Source organism: Rhinatrema bivittatum, chromosome 6 (genome assembly GCF_901001135.1).
Source record: "Rhinatrema bivittatum chromosome 6, aRhiBiv1.1, whole genome shotgun sequence".
In the NCBI taxonomy this organism is placed as follows: domain Eukaryota; kingdom Metazoa; phylum Chordata; class Amphibia; order Gymnophiona; family Rhinatrematidae; genus Rhinatrema; species Rhinatrema bivittatum.
The window spans coordinates 203,144,801-203,163,978 of record NC_042620.1 but is presented as its reverse complement, the minus strand read 5'-3'; the positions used below and the strand labels follow the sequence as shown (position 1 = coordinate 203,163,978).

Sequence of the window (19,178 nt, the reverse complement as noted above, 5' to 3'; positions counted from 1 at the left end):
GCCATCGCAGAAAGATTAAATGATTTCTTTGCTTCGGTGTTTACTGAAGAGGATGTTGGGAAGGTACCCATAATGGAGAAGGTTTTCATGGGTAATGATTCAGATGGACTGAATCAAATCACGGTGAACCTAGAAGATGTGGTAGACCTGATTGACAAACTGAAAAGTAGTAAATCACCTGGACCTGATGGTATACATCCCAGAGTTCTGAAGGAACTAAAAAATGAAATTTCAGACCTATTAGTAAAAATTTGTAACCTATCATTAAAATCATCCATTGTTCCTGAAGACTGGAGGATAGCAAATGTAACCCCAATATTTAAAAAGGGCTCCGGAAAACTACAGACCAGTTAGCCTGACTTCAGTGCCAGGAAAAAATAGTGGAAAGTGTTCTAAAAATCAAAATCACAGAACGTATAGAAAGACATGGTTTAATGGAACAAAGTCAGCATGGCTTTACCCAAGGCAAGTCTTGCCTCACAAATCTGCTTCACTTTTTTGAAGGAGTTAATAAACATGTGGATAAAGGTAAACTGGTAGATGTAGTAAACTTGGATTTTCAGAAGGCGTTTGACATGAGAGGCTACTAGGAAAAGTAAAAACTCCTGGGATAGGTGGCGTGTCCTTTCGTGGATTGCAAACTGGCTAAAAGACACGAAACAGAGAGTAGGATTAAATGGACAATTTTCTCAGTGGAAGGGAGTGGGCAGTGGAGTGCCTCAGGGATCTGTATTGGGACCCTTACGTTTCAATATATTTATAAATGATCTGGAAAGAAATACGACAAATGAGATAATCAAATTTGTAGATGATACAGAATTGTTCAGAGTAGTTAAATCACAAGCAAATTGTGATAAATTGCAGGAAGACCTTGTGAGACTGGAAAATTGGGCATCGAAATGGTACGCACAATTAAACTCTGGAATTTGTTGCCAGAGGATGTGGTTAGTGCAGTTAGTATAGCTGTGTTAAAAAAAGGATTGGATAAGTTCTTGGAGGAGAAGTCCATTACCTGCTATTAATAAAGATGACTTAAAAAATAGCCACTGCTATTACTAGCAACAGTAACATGGAATAGACAGTTTTTGGGTACTTGCCAGGTTCTTATGGCCTGGATTGGCCACTCTTGGAAACAGGATGCTGGCCTTGATGGACCCTTCGTCTGACCCAGTATGGCATGTTCTTATGTTCTTGAATATTTTGAGCAGAATTTCCCTAGAAATTCACTGTAAGAGTGTCCCTTACACTCACTCTCCCTACTCCCCTGGTCACTTTGCCCTCTCAGGCCCCAACTCCTCCACCTGCCAGTATATCTCCCCTCCACCTCTAGGCTCAACCCCTTCCACTCTATCACCAGTCCCAGAGTTTGACCCCATTCTCAGTACTGCCCCTCACATAGGCTCCCTCTATCCCTCCCCTCTCTCACACACATGCTCCCTCTCTCTAATACACATACACACACCCTCATACAGGCTCCCTCACTCTTTCGCACACACACATCCCCTCATACAGGGTCCCTCTCTCTTGGATATACACCCACACAATCTCCCTTTCTCTTTCACACATACATCCTCACATGGGCTACCTATGTCTCTCTCTCGCTCTCACACACCCCTTCACACAGGCTCTGTCTCACATATACACAATCCCTTTTTTATACACGAGCTCACAATCTCTCACACACATACACAGTCCTTCAAAATCTCCTTATATAGGCTCCCTCTCTCTGGGACCCACAGTCAAGCATTTCCCCCTGCTCTCTCACCCTCCCCCACACCAACCCCCTCCCTCTCCTCTCAAACACACACATTCACTCTCACCGGGGCCTTCCATCTTCGCCGCGAACGGCGCACCAGGACTTTCATCTTCGCCACGAGCGGAGTGCATCCCGCAACACACGCTGGCCTTCATCTTCGCGTGCTCCGTTAATGGCATGGCGAGGTCTCCTCTATCATTTTCTGCGCAGAATTTGGCAATTCTGATCAGAAAAATATCTGTGCAGGGGGGGAATTCTGCACAAATTCTGCACTCCGCAGTAGGGCACAATTCCCCCAGGACTATCAGATGCATCTAATAAAGCAGATTTTGTCCTCAAAAGCTCATGCCTCAATAAAATCGGTTAGTCTATAAAGGTGCCACCTGCTTCTTGTAATTATTCCCATGTCTTAGTACCATTTGAATGGATAAATTATCATCCCCAATCCCACTCATGATTTTATTAATCTCTATCATATCCCTGTCCACTCGCCTCTTTTCCAAGCTGAATAGTCTTGATCTGTTTAACTTTTCTTCATAAGAAAGCCACCCACCATACCTTTATTATTTTTGTTTTCCATGTCAATGGCAGAGACATCACTGATGAATCACTATGCGAGCTATCTTTTGAGGACTTTATTTTTACTGTTTTAGATGTACCCAGAAAGAACCAGTAGGGTGGTAATTCTGATCGTATTTTACAGCAATGTGAACAATAATGGATTTTTAAACTAGGGGCAGTATTTCCAGCAGGATTAAACCGTGAAATTGATTAGTCAGTTTTTTTTTTTATTAATATAGAATTTCTGGATAACTCTGTTGTAACATTGTTGGATTACTGATTAAATTAATAGCAACCTAAACAAGATAAAGGTAACCTTGTAAACTGATTGGTTGAAGATTGTGTCAATCTTGGGTTTTTGTTCATTAAAGGGAAAGCCGGCCATCTTGGGGTCTGAACTTTGAATATTGTGAGACAATGGGTTCACCATGAATAGAGTAAACAGCTCAAGTGATTACAAATATTATAAAGTGTCTTTAATTATATATATATTGTTGGATTGTTTTGTACTTTTCTCATTTATTTATTTTTATAGACCTGTGTTCAATTTACATATCACATCGGTTTACAAATTATTTTTTGACAGGTACAGTAAATGATTAGAGAGATTTCATAGGAAGTTATAGTAGCAACATGGGTAAAAAGGTGTGACTAATGCCTGACAGGCAATATTTGCTGAAACATCATGATAGTGAGTTTTCTTCTGCTGTGCTGAACTGAGTTTTTCATCATTGCTCCATTCCTGCTGAATTTTGTATCATTTGGACATTGTCTGATCAGTACTTTCTTTATAAAGTTTTGTAAATTGTTCATTGAGATAGATAGTCCTGTGAGTTTTCTTCAGTTGTGCTGGATTGAGTTTTTCATCATTGTCCCATTTTTGCTGTATTTTGTATCATTTTGAGTCAAGCATTTTCTCTTAAAATGTTCATCAATTGTACACCAAGATAGAAAGTGCTGTCTCTCTTAAAACCCTCTTAGGCAATAAGTGATTTGACACTGGATTTAGTTTATATGATACAATTTATAGCCCACTGCTGGCAAAAGACTGAAGATTGAATTACTACACCTATATTTCTGACACCACCTGAGTTGAAGACAATTAAAATTGTATATTACATTTTTATTGTATATTTTTTGTGCCTTTACCTCTTTGGAAGTTACAGATGACTAGCACAGGCCTGCAATTTCATATTTGTGTTCTTTTACAACGCTAAAGTAAATCCTATCCAGTCCCAGTAATTAGTTATTCTTCAGATTGTCAATTTGCTCTATTACATCTTCCATTTTCACAATAATTTCCTTCAATTCTTCCGAATCATCACCAGTGTCAGTATTTCCCCAATATCCTCCTCAATGAAGACTGAAGAAAGGAATTAATTTAGTTTTTCTGCGATGGCCTTGTCCTCCCTGTGTGCCCCTTTTATTCCTTAATCATGCAGTGGTCCAATTAACTCGTCAGGCTTCCTGCAAATGTCTTGGGAAAGTTTCTATTCCTGATCACCTCCTCCAAATCCTTGAGCAGTTACAGGGAGCTTGGCAAACCCGTTTCGGTCCGAATGTAGTGTTTCAATTGTTTAAGGCAGTCAACGTATTGCACCACGTAGAACTAGTGTTGTGCAATCCTGGCCGTGAACATGTTCACTTGAAAGAACTTCTCAGCGAACAAATCAAGATGACGGTGGTCCTTTCCCAGTAGTGAATTAGAATGAATCCTTGACTTTTTAGCATTTTTCAGGGCAGACTCCACAACCGACGACTGGTGTGGGAACTGCATAGCTCCATAACCTGGCAATTTTTATATCCAGTATTTAAGATCCAGCATCCTAGCTACTGTTGTTCCAGAAATCTGAGTTTTCCATTTCTGCATCTGCACTGCATCCAAGATAGAGTTGGAAGGGCTACAGGTTTGGATGGTATATCTAGGATCTGAAGAAGATACATTACTTCTGCAGATTCTGACACCGAAAGCCCCACCCATCTTCTCAAGAAACAGAGTAAGTAGGTCTTCAGGTGGGGAAGAGTGTTCATTGGCTGCAGTGGAGATCTGAGGGGATTCCAGCTGAGTCCTCTTCTGAATTGAGCAGAGATTTCTTTGTTCAGGCCATGACTACCAAGACGATTTGTGGTAAAGCCGACGATTTCTCTTGAAGGAGCAGATGGAAAAAAGAGGGCTCTACTGTACCAGAACAAGAAGACTCCATTGCAACTGAAGATGACGGCTTATGTCGAGCAGGTCCTAAAGATCCTGTGACAGGAAGTGGAGATGCAGCCACCGCAGCTTGAGAAAAAGCAGTGGCAAATGTAGAGAGAGTGCTAGCTAAAAGGAACTTCAGGACTCATTTGAAAAGGACACGAAGGAAGTATGTACTATGTCTGCCACCTACTCTATGGACTGTTGTGTTCCCTGCGGAGTAAGAGAGGGTGCATCCTCCTCTAAGACTAGATCTAGAGTCAGCAACTTGGTGGATGAAATTGGAGCAATAGAGTAAAACGGGTCCGGTGTCCCCAAGCGGAGACTTTGGGCCAGCAGCTGTGCCACAGGTAGCACTCTTGTAATAGAATGAGGGAGATGAAGGAGATCACTGGCTAGTCCCAGCAGAGGGCAGGCAATGTATCTTTGCATAGGCAGAGCTACCTACAGAATAGATATATCTAATTGGACCAAGGAATCTCAGGGACTGGACCATCTCTGAAGTTCATCTATGGAAATGTTGGGAGGAAGACTTCGAAACCGAACAGGAATGCTCTCTTGACCTGGAAAGTTCAGAGGGGCTAAAAGCATCCTTGTAGGAACTGTGACATGAATAATACTTGTAATATTTGGAGGAAAAGGACTGGTGCTTTGAGCTCGTCAGTGTCTGCCTCAACAGCATTAACACTGCTTCAATGCACAAAGAATCCTGCTTCAGGAGCATTGATGTAACATGTGTCAGCTGCTCTGATGCAGGTTACTTCATCGGGACATCATAATTCAAATATTTCAGTGCACCATATGTTAGATGCGTGATCAATGTGGTATGCTTTGAGTGCTTCGATGGATCTTGAGCCAGTGCAGCGTATGTCAAGGGGATGGTAAACGCTTCCTACATTGACCACTTGTATTTCTTTCATGTGAGCACTTCATCGCTGATGCATGCCTGCTGCTTGACCCCAAGACAAGAGCCATAGAAGTGTTCAACACACTCTGCGCCAATGAGGAACATTGGGAAGAGGATTTACTAAGACCCCAGGCCTGGCTTAAACCTTCAATTTTTGCAGCCTTCAAATGCTGGGCTCGCTCAGACATCTGACCACACCCCAAGCATTTTGGCTGGTTATGGTCAGGCCCAAAATACAGGTAGCACAGCTAGTGTCCATCAGTGACCAACATTATTTGCTTACAAGCACAGCTTTAAAGCCAGATGGGGCTCCTTTCTTCTTCCCCCAAACATGCTCCAGAAATTTCTCCTACCTGAAGCTTCAAAGAGAAAACTCTCCTTATGCCTTTACTTTTTTTTTTTTTTTAATAGCACTTAAAAGTGCTATTATGGGGACTGCCAAGACAACAAGACAACAGAGGAAGTGAAAGAAAAAAGTTAAACAACACTGATTTTCAGAAGGCGTCTGACAAAGTCCCTCATGAGAGGCTTCTACGAAAACTAAAAAGTCATGGGATAGGAGGCGATGTCCTTTCGTGGATTACAAACTGGTTAAAAGACAGGAAACAGAGAGTAGGATTAAATGGTCAATTTTCTCAGTGGAAAAGGGTAAACAGTGGAGTGCCTCAGGGATCTGTACTTGGACCTGTGCTTCTCAATATATATATATATATATATATATATATTTATAAATGATCTGGAAAGGAATACGATGAGTGAGGTTATCAAATTTGCAGATGATACAAAATTATTCAGAGTAGTTAAATTACAAGCGGACTGTGATACATTACAGGAGGACCTTGCAAGACTAGAAGATTGGGCATCCAAATGGCAGATGAAATTTAATGTGGACAAGTGCAAGGTGTTGCATACAGGGAAGAATAGCCCTTGCTGTAGTTACGCGATGTTAGGTTCCATATTAGGAGCTACCACCCAGGAAAAAGATCTAGGCATCATAGTGGATAATACTTTAAACTCGTCGGCTCAGTGTGCTGCAGCAGTCAAAAAAGCAAACAGAATGTTAGGAATTATTAGGAAGGGATGGTTAATAAAACAGAAAATGTCATAATACCTCTATATCACTCCATGGTGAGACCGCACCTTGAATACTGTGTACAATTCTGGTCGCCGCATCTCAAAAACTATATAGTTGCGATGGAGAAGGTACAGAGAAGGGCAACCAAAATGATAAAGGGGATGGAACAGCTCCCCTATGAGGAAAGGCTGAAGAGGTTAGGGCTGTTCAGCTTTGAGGGGGGATATGATAGAGGTTTTTAAGATCATGAGAGGTCTTGAACGAATAGATGTGACTTGGTTATTTACACTTTCGAATAATAGAAGGACTAGGGGCATTCCATGAAGTTAGCAAGTAGCACATTTAAGACTAATCGGAGAAAATTCTTTTTCACTCAACACACAATAAAGCTCTGGAATTTGTTGCCAGAGGATGTGGTTAGTGCAGTTAGTCTAGCTGGGTTCAAAAAAGGTTTGGTAAGTTCTTGGAGGAGAAGTCCATTAACTGCTATTAATCAAGTTGACTTAGGGAATAGCCACTGCTATTAATTGCATCAGTAGCATGGGATCTTCTTAATGTTTGGGTAATTGCCAGGTTCTTATGGCCTGGTTTGGCCTCTGTTGGAAACAGGATGCTGGGCTTGATGGACCCTTGGTCTGACCCAGCATGGCAATTTCTTATGTTCTTATGTACTGGTCTACAGACAAAATGCTTCCAAAATTAACATAGTCAAACTTTACTAAATCTGGATCACTGAGAACAAAATTGATGCCTAAAATTGTTGATTGGCTTTAGTTTTCAAGATATGTTACTGGGTCAGCATATACTACCTTTGACTTGGGAGTTGCGAAGATAAGTGAGTTAAAAAGGAAAAGGATCTCAAATTAAACCAGAAATGACATATATACATCTATGAATGCATCTGCACAGTATTTGCTTTTTGGACGCAACAATAAATGATGCAATCTGAAACTTGTATTGCATCATATATAATATGTATTGCATTATGTTATACCAGGAAGCCATGGATGATGCAGTCATAACTCAGTTTACATCACTCTGCTGAACAAATTGCCATAAATCAGTTCTAGAAATCATATGGTGTCTTTTGTCAGCATTTGATTTTAATTTCTGCCTGAACAGGATCAGAGAAGTCTTGTACTTGTGTACAAAAGTTGCCATATCAGGCCTTGTATCCCCACTCCACATCTTCCGGACAATGCCGTTCTTCATAGAGCAAACTGTCAACGAGGCCAGGCCCTTCCTCCCCTCAGCAATCTAACACCACCCCACCACACCTCCAACCCCCTCGGCCCTTCCCTCCAATTCCTAAGGCCAAAAAATCCCTGACTGTAGAGTGGTAAATACTTACCCACTCCTGGCGAGGTCCAGTACTGCTTCCAGTGTTTTCTACCTGCTATAGTTTTCGCTTCCAGCACAGCTTTGACAGATTGTTGAGGAGAGGAGGGGGAGAAGGGCCTGACATTGGTGAACAATTGCTCTATGAAAAGGGGACCTTCCGGGGGGGAGGGGAGCCAGACGGCTCCATCAGATTTAGAGATATGTGGGTGATGCAAGGCCCAATAAGGCAACTTTTATATTAGGTGGGGGATAGAAAAAAATCTGAACATAGACCCCTTTAATTCTTGTTTTTTTCTGAGAAAAAGGTATCTGGGTAAGTAGTTATCTGGCCACACAAGGTTGGATAACTTAAATTCCTAAATGGCTATATTCAGACATAGCCTTTTAAGTTTTTAAGTTATCTAGCTACATGTATCCAGATAACCAAGTATATTCAGTGGGATATTTATCCTGCTGAATATATGGGACAAGTTATCCAGCTTATAACTTGTCCACTAAATAGCCTACTGAATATTGGCATCTCTATTTCCATAATTCTTTTGATTTAATTTAAAGTATTACATAAACAGGACAGGTGAAATATTATGCAACCATAAATACATGAAAAGACCTAAGTTCACAATTTATGATTAAAACTCTACTATCTATGCAATAGACAGACATAAAATGTAAAAACTTAAATACCACTGACACAATAGTCAATCAGCTGGTTTAATTGTCATATTTGAATTCAGCTCAACATCATCAATAAATGGCACATTCTATCTCTGAAGCAGATGATTTCTAAAAATTTGTATAGCAGTGTAACCAGTGAAGAAAAAAAGGGAGAGAGCATCGGCTTGAACAAAAAATGACTGAGGAGGCCCAAGAGGGAATGCCCACACAGGAACTCCTGCACATGCTCAGTAGAGCTCAAAGCTCTAGTAGTTTGGAGAGACGTCTATTTTGTGCCATCGGATGATATCACCCACCCGTAATGCTTAATTCAGCCTTATCAATGAAAAATCTTTTAGAAATGAATTAAAGTATCTAGGGGCTAAGTCACTGACTGCTTTGTATAACAGCATTAGGATCCTGAATAGCACAAAAACCTCCTCATTTTCTCTAACGTACAGCACCTAAACAGGTATAATTTGGTCTCTTGATGTTTCCCTTAAAATCTAACCTAGCAGCTGAATTCTGTACTAATTGCAAGGCCTTCATATCAGAAACAGGCAATCAAAGATAGAGAGCACTGCAGTTCTCCTGCACAACAGTTCTGAAGTCAGATTCATTTAGAAATGGTTTCACATGATGGACCATAAAAGTTTTTAAAAAACGCACTCTTCACCACCACCTTAATATGGAGCTGGAGTGATAGAGGAATATATGCAGACACCCAATTCTGCACCTGAAGCAGGAGTGCAATTGATATCCCATCTAATCTGATTTTTGACAGGACAACAGGTATGGGAAAATGGGCTAACAGCAAAATCTCAGTTTTCTTCAATTTCAAAACTAAGCAATTCATAAACAACTACTTTTTAATATCATGAAGACAATACAACATTTTTGCCAGGGCAGCTGGAATAGTCATATTGATAACTCAATAGCATTGAATGTAGTCTGACCCCGAAGCTAGCTAATACCTGACATATAGGAAAAATACAGATATTAAATAACATCAACAAAGCTGACTTTCAGAGATTCTTCAAAGCAAAACGAGAAGGGACATTCCCCAAAGCAAATCTCCAAAACCATTCATTCTGGTAAGATGTCAACCAAGAAAGAACTGTCAAAGAAATTCTCAAATTACTCACTCTACTAACCAAAATGTCATGCTTCAGAGTACCAAATACAGCATAGATATCTAATAAAACTAGAAGAAAATGTGTTCCGCCAACAAACTGTCTCAAAACATAGATGCTAAAAACAAGTAAAATCTCAGTGTTATAGGCTGGACAAAAGTCAAACTGAATATCACTGAAAATGCAGTGCCCATCAACAAAGTCTTGAAATTGTTATACTACTACATTCTCGATGACTTTGGTCAAAAACAGAAGGGAAGAGACCAGGCATCCCGAGGTCTTCAGGATCTAAGGCAGCCCTTTTCAATAAAGGGCACATTAAAGCTACCTTCTTAGGGCTACATAGATGGTCTCTTGAAGGGAAAGATTCACAAACTTAGAATAACAAAAGAGCTAATGTCCTCTCAGAGTTTTGTTAATACATTTGAACAAATGTTAAGAGGATAAAAGGTATCATTCATGTTCCCGATAATTTTAAAAATCTTGAGATGACTAACGTGTTAATAACTTAAATATTAAATAAAAATAAAAAAATATATTGTTCATTAAAATTATAACAACATACCTCTCTGCAAGTTTCGTCAACTCTATGCCAACGTTATCAATTCTCAGTTTCAGAGAATCCTTAAAATAAAATCCATACAAAAGAACATTAAACCAGAAAGGTTCATCACATTAGTTAACTGTTTTTTTTTTATTTATTTATTATTTTTATATACCAACATTTGATCTCAATTGAGATATCACACCGGTTTACATTCAGGTACTGTAGATATTTTTCTATCCCCAGAGGGCTTACAATTTAAGTTTTTGTACCTGAGGAAATGGAGGGTAAAGTGACTTGCCCAAGGTCACAAGGAGCGACAGCTGGACTTGAACCCTGGTCTCCTAGTTCATAGTCCACTGCTCTAACCACTAGGCTATTCCTCCTCCCTAACATACTAACAACATTAACTTGAAAACAAATAATTTTAATTAAAGTTATCAGAACATTTTCTGAGTTTAAAATTTACCTGCATTAATGAAGTTGAGTTTACTTCTCTCAAATCTGCTACGTGATTTCCCCATGCACCGACCCAAATGGTCTGAGAGCCAACTTCCTGCACATTGCTTCGGACATAATAGTTATCTGTATTACTTCCAACACTTCTATAGCTCTCATGCTGCCATCCTTTGGCCATGAACTTATTGGCAAATGACAACTCTGTGTTGTTTCCTCTTGATACCATCAAAGTCTCAACATTAGTAGCCCTATTAGTGGTGAAATAAATCCTAAAATCTGAAGTAGCATCCACACTCTGGTTTACTGTCATCTTAATATTGGAGGCTGCTTTGCTCAGACATGCAAGACATTTAAATTCTGTAGTAATACAGTCTGCAGTATCAAAAGTATTTACAATAGCTTCACCACCTAGAGCCTCTCTACAAAGGCACTGATTTTCATTTGCTGAAACTTCAGCGAGTTCAACAAAATTCAGCAGGGTATCACTCTGAAGGCTGCTATCACTATTGTTATTGCTAGACACAGTATAAAATGAATCGTCAGAAATATCGGTGCTTGAATCTTCCAGGTCATCTGAGTGAAACTCTATGGATTCCATGGTTTCTTTCTGCTCTTTTAGTACATGAGAATCTTCATACATCTGTAACATATTATTGTTTAAGTCCAATGTATCCACTGCAAACTCTTTATTTTCCATTATTTGTGACATCAGGTCAGTGTTATAAACTGAAGTATCCTCATCAATAACTTGCTGATTCTCTGGATCATGCTCTAACAGAATTTTTGGGCAGACACTACAAGAGGACACCCTATTTGCAGGTGATATCACATAACGTGTGTGGTCTGGAATAAGGACATAGGTATGGACCTGCTTTTCCCCAACATTTCTAAAGTTCAAATCTTTATACTTTTTGAGAGATATGGTATCCTTAGATTGTTTCAATTCTTGGACTGAAGATGAAGCTGACATAACATTTGTTTCATTCAGCCCCTTAACTAAATCATAACCAGAGGCAATAGAAGCATCTCCCAAGTGATAATCATGGTTTAGGCTACATCTGGTTTCATTATTTACAGTTTCATAAACAGTAGCTATCATCTTTATAACTTCTGTATCCGGTATTCCTATTTCCTCCTGAGCTGAGGTTTTACCTGAAGGGTTATATTGTTTAGTGCTCTGATACTTCAGTTCCAAATCCTCATAATACTTTATTTTCTCTTCTTTACTTGGTATGTACTTCAAAATTACATTGTTGTCAACCACCTCAATGCTATCAGCTTCACCTCTATTTTTGTCTTGTGAAATACTGACATGTTTATCACGGTGTCTCCTATGTATTTTAAATTCTGTATCTAATGCTTCATCTATAAGTGGTGGGCCTTCTTCAGCCAGCATCAACTGGATTCTGGAATATGCCTGTTCTGAAACATAGGTACCAGCTTTCCTTTGAAGATTCTTTGGCAGACTGTCCATGTTATAACATTCTTTAGCTTCAAAGCACTGCTTGTCTACTTTGCAAGTGCGACTTATTTCCTTGATGTTATAGGTTTGTTCCATGTTCATGGTGTCTCCATGATCACTGAAGGCATATCTTTCACATACATCCTCATTCTGATATCTCTGATAAATGCTGCTCAATTTCAAGGACTTCTGTTCTTCTGTATGAAACAAAACCTCATCTGAGTAAAAATAAAGAGAAATAAAATGTAGTTTATATGTTTATTTATACATACATAGGGCTACTTTTCTTATTCTATTTCTCATCTCTCTCAGAGAGTCATCATGTATTCTCCCACATCCTGATAGGTCCATCGCTATTATAAACAGCCTGTGGTCAAAAACAGGATGAAGCTCTTAACAGCTTCTCGCCAGACTGATAATTATTTGATTATTAAGGGACCAATTGACTAAGGTTTTTTCCTAATTCTGTCTCGATGGGAAACATTTTAATAAAGCAGGCCCTAAGAATTACTATAAACATAGTTATTAATCCTTCTCAAAGTACTTTTGACTATTACAGTTCCTCAGTAGCACTCTCAGCTCTTACCAAAATAAGAGACAAAAACTCAGGTAACTAGAGAAAACCAGAACCTATGCTTACCAGGAGATAAAACCAGCTTAAAAAAAAAGAGTACTGGATTGACCCCATGTAAAATGTGAGCTGTTCAAAACTAATTTAAGGATCTTCTATATTGACTTCACACTTTCTTTAATTATTATTATTTTGGCCTCTATCACACCCATTGATTGCTATTCCATGCACCCACCACCCTTTCTGTGAAAAATAGTTTCCTTATGTTACTCCTGAGTCTACCTCCTTAGAGCTGCATATCACCCCTTGGCTGCAGAACAGGGATGTATAATATATGGCATGGGAACCAAAATCCAGCCTGCTAAAGACGTGCATCTGGTCCACAGGGAGACCGGGAGCTCTACTGACTCCTCCTATAGTTCTCCCTTTGGCCCCTGCACTGATTACTCCACTGGCAGCTTCAAGGCAGAAAGGCCCTGCACAAATCATGAGGCTAGGAAGAGTCACCACTGGAACTGGGAAAGCAATGGAGCAAAATCAGGAGTGCAGAGGCTAAGCCTGAATAAGTCCTCTGACCTGCCTTGCTGCGTGAGTACTGGGTTGTAGTGTCATGGGGAATGGCAGAGTGGAGGCCTAGCTTTCTCATTTCCTGTCACCTACATTTCCTGCACCTGCCTGCAGTCAGTCAACTAAGTCCTCCCTCTTATGGCTTGCCTCAAGGTACATGGGGAGGAGGAGGAACAGAGCTTGCTCTCATTCGCCTGCCCAGTGCCCAGGCGGTCTTCCAGTTTCTTCCTGGTCCTGCCTGTTATGTTTGGCTGGTCGTGGGACAGTCCTGCGACTGTCCATGCACACCCCCAACACAAAGGCCAGCACACCACTAGAACTTCTGCTTGTCCAGAATGCTGCCATCGGGCTCCTCGTGTACCACCCACTCCTATGGCTCGCATGCACACACCAATGCACAATATGTAGGCCCCACGGTGGGAAACTGCTTAAGGCACGCTCGGATGATGTCAGGCCCCAGAGTCATTTAAACGCCATGTGAACACTCACTCAGTGCTTCAGCAACAGGTCTCCTGCTTTGCAGTACATGTTGCCTCAGCGTCATCTTGTCCTTGCCCTGCCTGACTCGTCTCATCCAGCCCAGCCTTGCTTTGTCAGTCCTTCTTGTCTCACTCCTGTCTTCTGGATCTGACCATTGCCTGGACATTGACTACTCTTGCTTGGCCCTCGATCTTACCCTAAGAGACTCTTGCCTAAGTCCTACCAGCCCCCCCCCCCCCCCCCCCCAAACCCAAGGGCTCAAACTGCAGGGAAAGGAGCTAGTAAAGGTGAAGTTCCTGACCAGTCTCATCTGCCAGCAGTCGGTGTAGGCCTAGGGGGCTCTCTCCCTAGGTGGTGCCAGCCACACCACAGCAACAAGTGTCCATTTCTATTACAGATTGCTAAGGCCATGAATCCAGCAGACCTGGTTGTTCTGCAGGCTGTTCTGTGTCTGGCTCAATGCATTCAGCAACAGCAAGTAGTCATAGACTAAATGAAGGGGGTTCTCGAGAGACTTGTGGCCCGAATGAACGCCCTGATGCCAGCTCAGCTCCTCCTCCGGTAACTTCACTGCGCTTGGGCCAGCCTCTCCCCTGAGGCCTGTTCTGCAGCTGCTGCTACCACCAGGTTACCATGGGCATCCTAAGGAGTGCAGAGGCTTCCTGAACCAGTGCAGAATGCACTCCGAACTTCAGTTTGCTTTATTTCCCATGGACAAGGCCAAGGTTACATAAGTTTTGTCATTGCCTGGGCTTCTCCCCTATGGGAGCAAGAAGATACCATACTCCAGGATTTATGGGAGTTCCTCTGCCAATTCTGCCTTGTCTTCAACGAATCCACCATGTTTCATCCATGGTAGCAAAGCTCCTCTGCATCCGGCAAGGCTTGTGTACTATCAGGGAGTTCGCCATCTAGTTCCACAATCTTGCCTTGGAGCTACATTGGGAAGAGGGTAGCCTAACAGCCATTTTTTGTCAGGGACTAATCAAACATGAGCAGGCCAGTCGCGATGTCCCGTCCACCTTGGACGCCCTAATCTTCCTGGCCTCCCGAGTCGACCAGAGATTCCAAGATTGGGCCCAGAAATCTAGGGTTTCCCAGCACCCTATCCAACTAGTGCCCTACCTTCTAGCCCCCTATGGCGCCTCTGCCCAATCAGATGTTGAAGCCTGTTGAAGAGCCCTTGCAACTGGGTTGTGCCAAGCTCTCACCAGAAGAAAAGCAGTGATGGAGGCAGCTGGAACTATATTTGTATTCTGCCTGTCAGGAGCACTTTTGTCTCCCAATGTCTGGAAAAGCTGGGAAACTTCCACACCTAAGGTTGACTGGAGAGGCAACCCTAGGTTGGACATTGTTCACTCCACAACTGCTGGTTCCTTTATGCCTGTCCATTGATCATTATTGGTTTTGCACCGAAGCCTTTCTGGACTCCGGAGCTGGTGGAAACTTCTCTGAATCCTTGGTCCGCCGGTACAGAAATACCTACAACCTCTCTGGAGTACACTGTCATCATCTTCTTGGTTTATGGAGACTTCCTTTCAGGACGTCTGATTGAGGTGACTGTGCCTCTCACTCTATTGTTACTATTTTAACGAAACAATGTATTTTCTTGTGGGTTTTAATGTGTAAACCGTCGTGAAGGCATTCTGATGTGACGGTATAGAAATGCTAATAAACTAAACTCTCCAGACCGGTCTTCTCCATAAGGAGATGATCTCCTTCCATGTAATACCCAGAGCAGTTAATCATATCAGAAACTGCGACCATGTATATAAAAGAGAACCTGGAAAGAAATTTCATTCAGCTGTCCTGCTCCCTGGCTGGGGCTGGCTTCTTCTTCATTGGCAAGAAAGACAGATACCTCAGTCCCTGTATCAACTACAGGGGCCTTAACGCCATTACTAAGAAAAAATGGTATCTTCTGAAACTTATCTCCGAGTTACTGAATGGCCTGCAGGGGTCAAGGATTTTCACCAAGCTGGATTTATGGGAAGAGTACAATCTCGTACACATACGCAAGGGAGATAAATGGAAAATGGCACTTAATACCAGAGATGGCTACTACGAATATTTAGTCATGACATTTGGGCTTTGTAACACCCCTACCATATTCCAGAATATGGTAAATTAAATTTTCTTAGACCTCCTGTACTCCTATGTGGTCGTCTACTTCGACAATATCCTCAATCTCCCACTGCCTGAAGCAACATTGAGAGCTCGTCAAGCAAGTACTACAGAGGTTATGAGAGCATCATCTCTATGCTAAACTGCAGAATTGCACCTTCGAGCAGGAGGAGCTTCCCTTTTTGGGATATATTATCTCCCGACGTGGCTTTCACATGGACTCCACTAATGTGAAAGCCATCTTAGACTGGCCCCAGCCTGGAGAATTTAGAGCCCTTCAATGATTCCTCGGGTTTGTGAACTATTATAAACAATTTATGCTGAGTTCTTCCTCTTTCATAGCTCTACTTACTGCCCTTACTAAAAATGGGCATGGATATCAAATACTTGTCGGAGGATGTAATACAAGCCTTCCACTCTCTCAAGGGAGCAATCTCACACAGACCTTGTCTGAGACACTACGATCCTACTCGACCCTTCGTCATGGAGATAAATGCCTCTACCCTTGCGGTAGGGGTTGTCCTCGCTTAACATAACAAAGGGATTCTTCTGTTATGCTCCTTCTTCTCTAAGAACTTCTGACTAGCAATGAAAAACTATACAAATCAGGGGATCAGGAGCTTCTTGCTGTAAAACTGGCACTAGAAGTGTGACGCCACCTCTTTGAAGGAGCCAGATATCTGATCACTATATACACCAACCTCAAAAAACTGGAATACCCACAACAGACACAACATCTCAACCCATGACAGGCCAGATGGTCAATGTTCTTCAGTGGCTACAATTTCGAGCTGCATTATCAACCAGCAGCAAGCAGCCAGTAAGCAGATGCTCTCTCAAGCTCCTTCCAGACGGAGGATATCCCGGAGCCTCGACATATTATAGATCTAACAAGGATAATCATCACTGCCACCACGCCAGTCCCACCCGGGAAGATAGTGCCCAAGCAATTCTGTGAGAAGGTATTGGAAATGGGCCCATGTCTTGCGTATATAGCAGGACATTCCAGAAATGCCCAAACCCTAGAACTCCTTTTTCACCACTACTGGTGAAGGCAGATATAGAGCATTACCTAGAGTCCTGTTCCACCTGTGCCCAGCACAAGAGCTCTCATGCCCGATCTTGAGAGCTGTTACAGCCGTTGCCAGCCCCTGAGGAACCCTGGACTCACTTCTCCACTGATTTTATCATGGGCCTTCATCTCTCTAATGGCAATACCATGATATGTGTCAAGATAGATTCTTAAAAATGGCTCATTTCACACCACTTGAAGGATTGCCATATGCACCAGAACTGGCCTGTCTTTTTGTGCAGCACATTTTCAGCCTCTATGGACTCATATCCTTTCAAATCGAGATGTCCAATTCATAGCCAAATTCTGGAGGAATCTCTGCAAAACGTTTGAAATTACTGTACCTCTGCCTACCACCCCCAAGGAAATGGACAAACAGAAAGGATCAATAGAGGTCCTTCAAACCTTCTTGAAGCTATACGTCAATGAGGGATAAGATGATTAGGCTACCTTTCTTCCATGGGCAGATTCTCTCATAATAATCTCATTGGTACCTCTATGGGCTCATCACCCTTCCAGTTTGTCCATGGCAAGAACCCCCAGGTACAACTCCCTGTCCTGTTTACTGTACCTTGTCCAGCAACCACCACTTCCAGTCAAAATCTCAAGAATCTGTAACAAAGAACCAATCAGTTACTCACCAAGGCAGCCAGGAGGATAAGAAAAGACACCCAGCTCCCCAATTTAAGCCTGGAGACCTAGAGTGGCTCCACACATAGAACCTTCGACTCAGGGTACCCTTGACAATATTTGTGCTCAGACTCATTGGGTCTTTTCCCATTCTGCAAAAACCTGGACCCATAACATATAAGCTTAAATTGCTGCCCACTCCAAAAATACACAATGTATTCCACATCTCGCTACTAAAGCTATCGATCCTCTCCTGGCCATCACAATGACCACTGAAATCCAGGGAAACAGTCTCTGAGTCAGACGCCAATTATGAAGTACAAGAGATCTTAGACTCCAGAAGACAGTGGAACAAAGTGGAGAACCTAACTCCCTGAAAGAATTATGGACCCGAAGAAAATTCTTGGGAGCCGGCATTCAATCTTCAGGCCACCCAACTGTTGCACTACCCCCACAGAAGCCAAGGGAGGGGGGTACTGTTACATTTGGCTGGTTTCGGGACAGCCCTGCTCACCCCTAATGCTGAGGCCAGGACGCCTCTAGAACCCCCGCTCGTCCAGAATGCTGCCATCAGGCTCCTCATGTGCCACCCACTCTTAGGGCGCATGCATGCACAATGTGACACAATATCTAGCCTCGCGGTGGAAAACTGCTTGAGGCATGCTCTAATGATGTCAGGCCCCAGAGCCATTTAAACACCATGGGACTGTCACTTAGTGCCTCAGAATGGGTCTCTTGCTTTGCAGTGCATGTTTCCTCAGCATCATCTCGACTTTGCCTGCCTCGTTTCTCCAGCCTGTCCTGCCCAGCCTTGCCCCATCTCATCAAGCCTGCCCTGGCTCATCAGTCCTCACCTCGCTCCTGTCTTTTCTTCAGTCACACTTCTGGATCTAATCCTTGCCTGGACACTGACTACTCCTGCTTGCCGCTTGTCACCGACCCTTGCCTGGCTCTGAACCTTCTACCACTCCCTACGTTGAGTCTCTTGCATAAGTCCTGCTGACCCCAGAACGAAGGGCTCAACCTGCAGGGAAAGGGGCTGCTAAATGTGAAGCTCCTGACCAGTCTTGTCCCAGGGCACATCCACCAGCTGTCAGTGTGGGCCTAGGGGGTCTCACTTCCTAGGCGGTCCCAACTACACCACAGCAACAAGGGTCCACTTCTATTACACTGTCCATGTCCTGTGAGACTGCATATCTGCTCGAGGTGTCTGCACGGAGAAGGAGTTTGAGGGAGCGGAGCTTGCTGCCTGAATTTGATCTAAGTGCCTCCCACATTAAAGTACACTAGGGGTTGGGGGGGGGGGGGGCAAGTGGGAGAATCTGGAGAGATGCAAAAGAGGAAAAGCTGGAGAAAGAGCTGAAGTAAGTCATAAAGCCGGAAAAATTAAAAGCAAAATAAGAAATAAAACAAGTCTAGAATAACATGGCAATTTAGAGTATGATTTTACAAAATGAAAAGATATTCTGATTGATACATTTTGAAAGATACTTTTAGAACCACAGCTGAAGGAGGATGTCAGAAGCAGGGTCAGGGCTACATGGCCACTTTACTCCATTAACCGATACCAAGTACCATCAATCAAAATAACTTTTTATAAAGCATGCTATTAAAGTTGCCACATAGTTCTAGATGTTTTTAACAATTT

General features: G+C 42.3%; 1 protein-coding gene across 2 annotated transcripts in view; it reads right to left on the bottom strand.

Moving 5' to 3' along the window:
- The window catches only part of LOC115093945 (RNA-binding protein 44-like), a 219,062-nt gene that overhangs the window by 177,076 nt on the left and 22,808 nt on the right, over positions 1 to 19,178 (bottom strand). For both annotated transcript variants that reach the window (XM_029606424.1, XM_029606422.1), the window contains exons 2-3: positions 10,635 to 12,304; positions 10,187 to 10,245 (exon numbers count right to left, since the gene is read on the bottom strand). In XM_029606424.1, coding sequence (XP_029462284.1) covers positions 10,187 to 10,245; positions 10,635 to 12,188 — 1,613 coding nt within the window. In that variant the 5' untranslated portion in view covers positions 12,189 to 12,304. The remainder of the gene's footprint in view (positions 1 to 10,186; positions 10,246 to 10,634; positions 12,305 to 19,178) is intronic.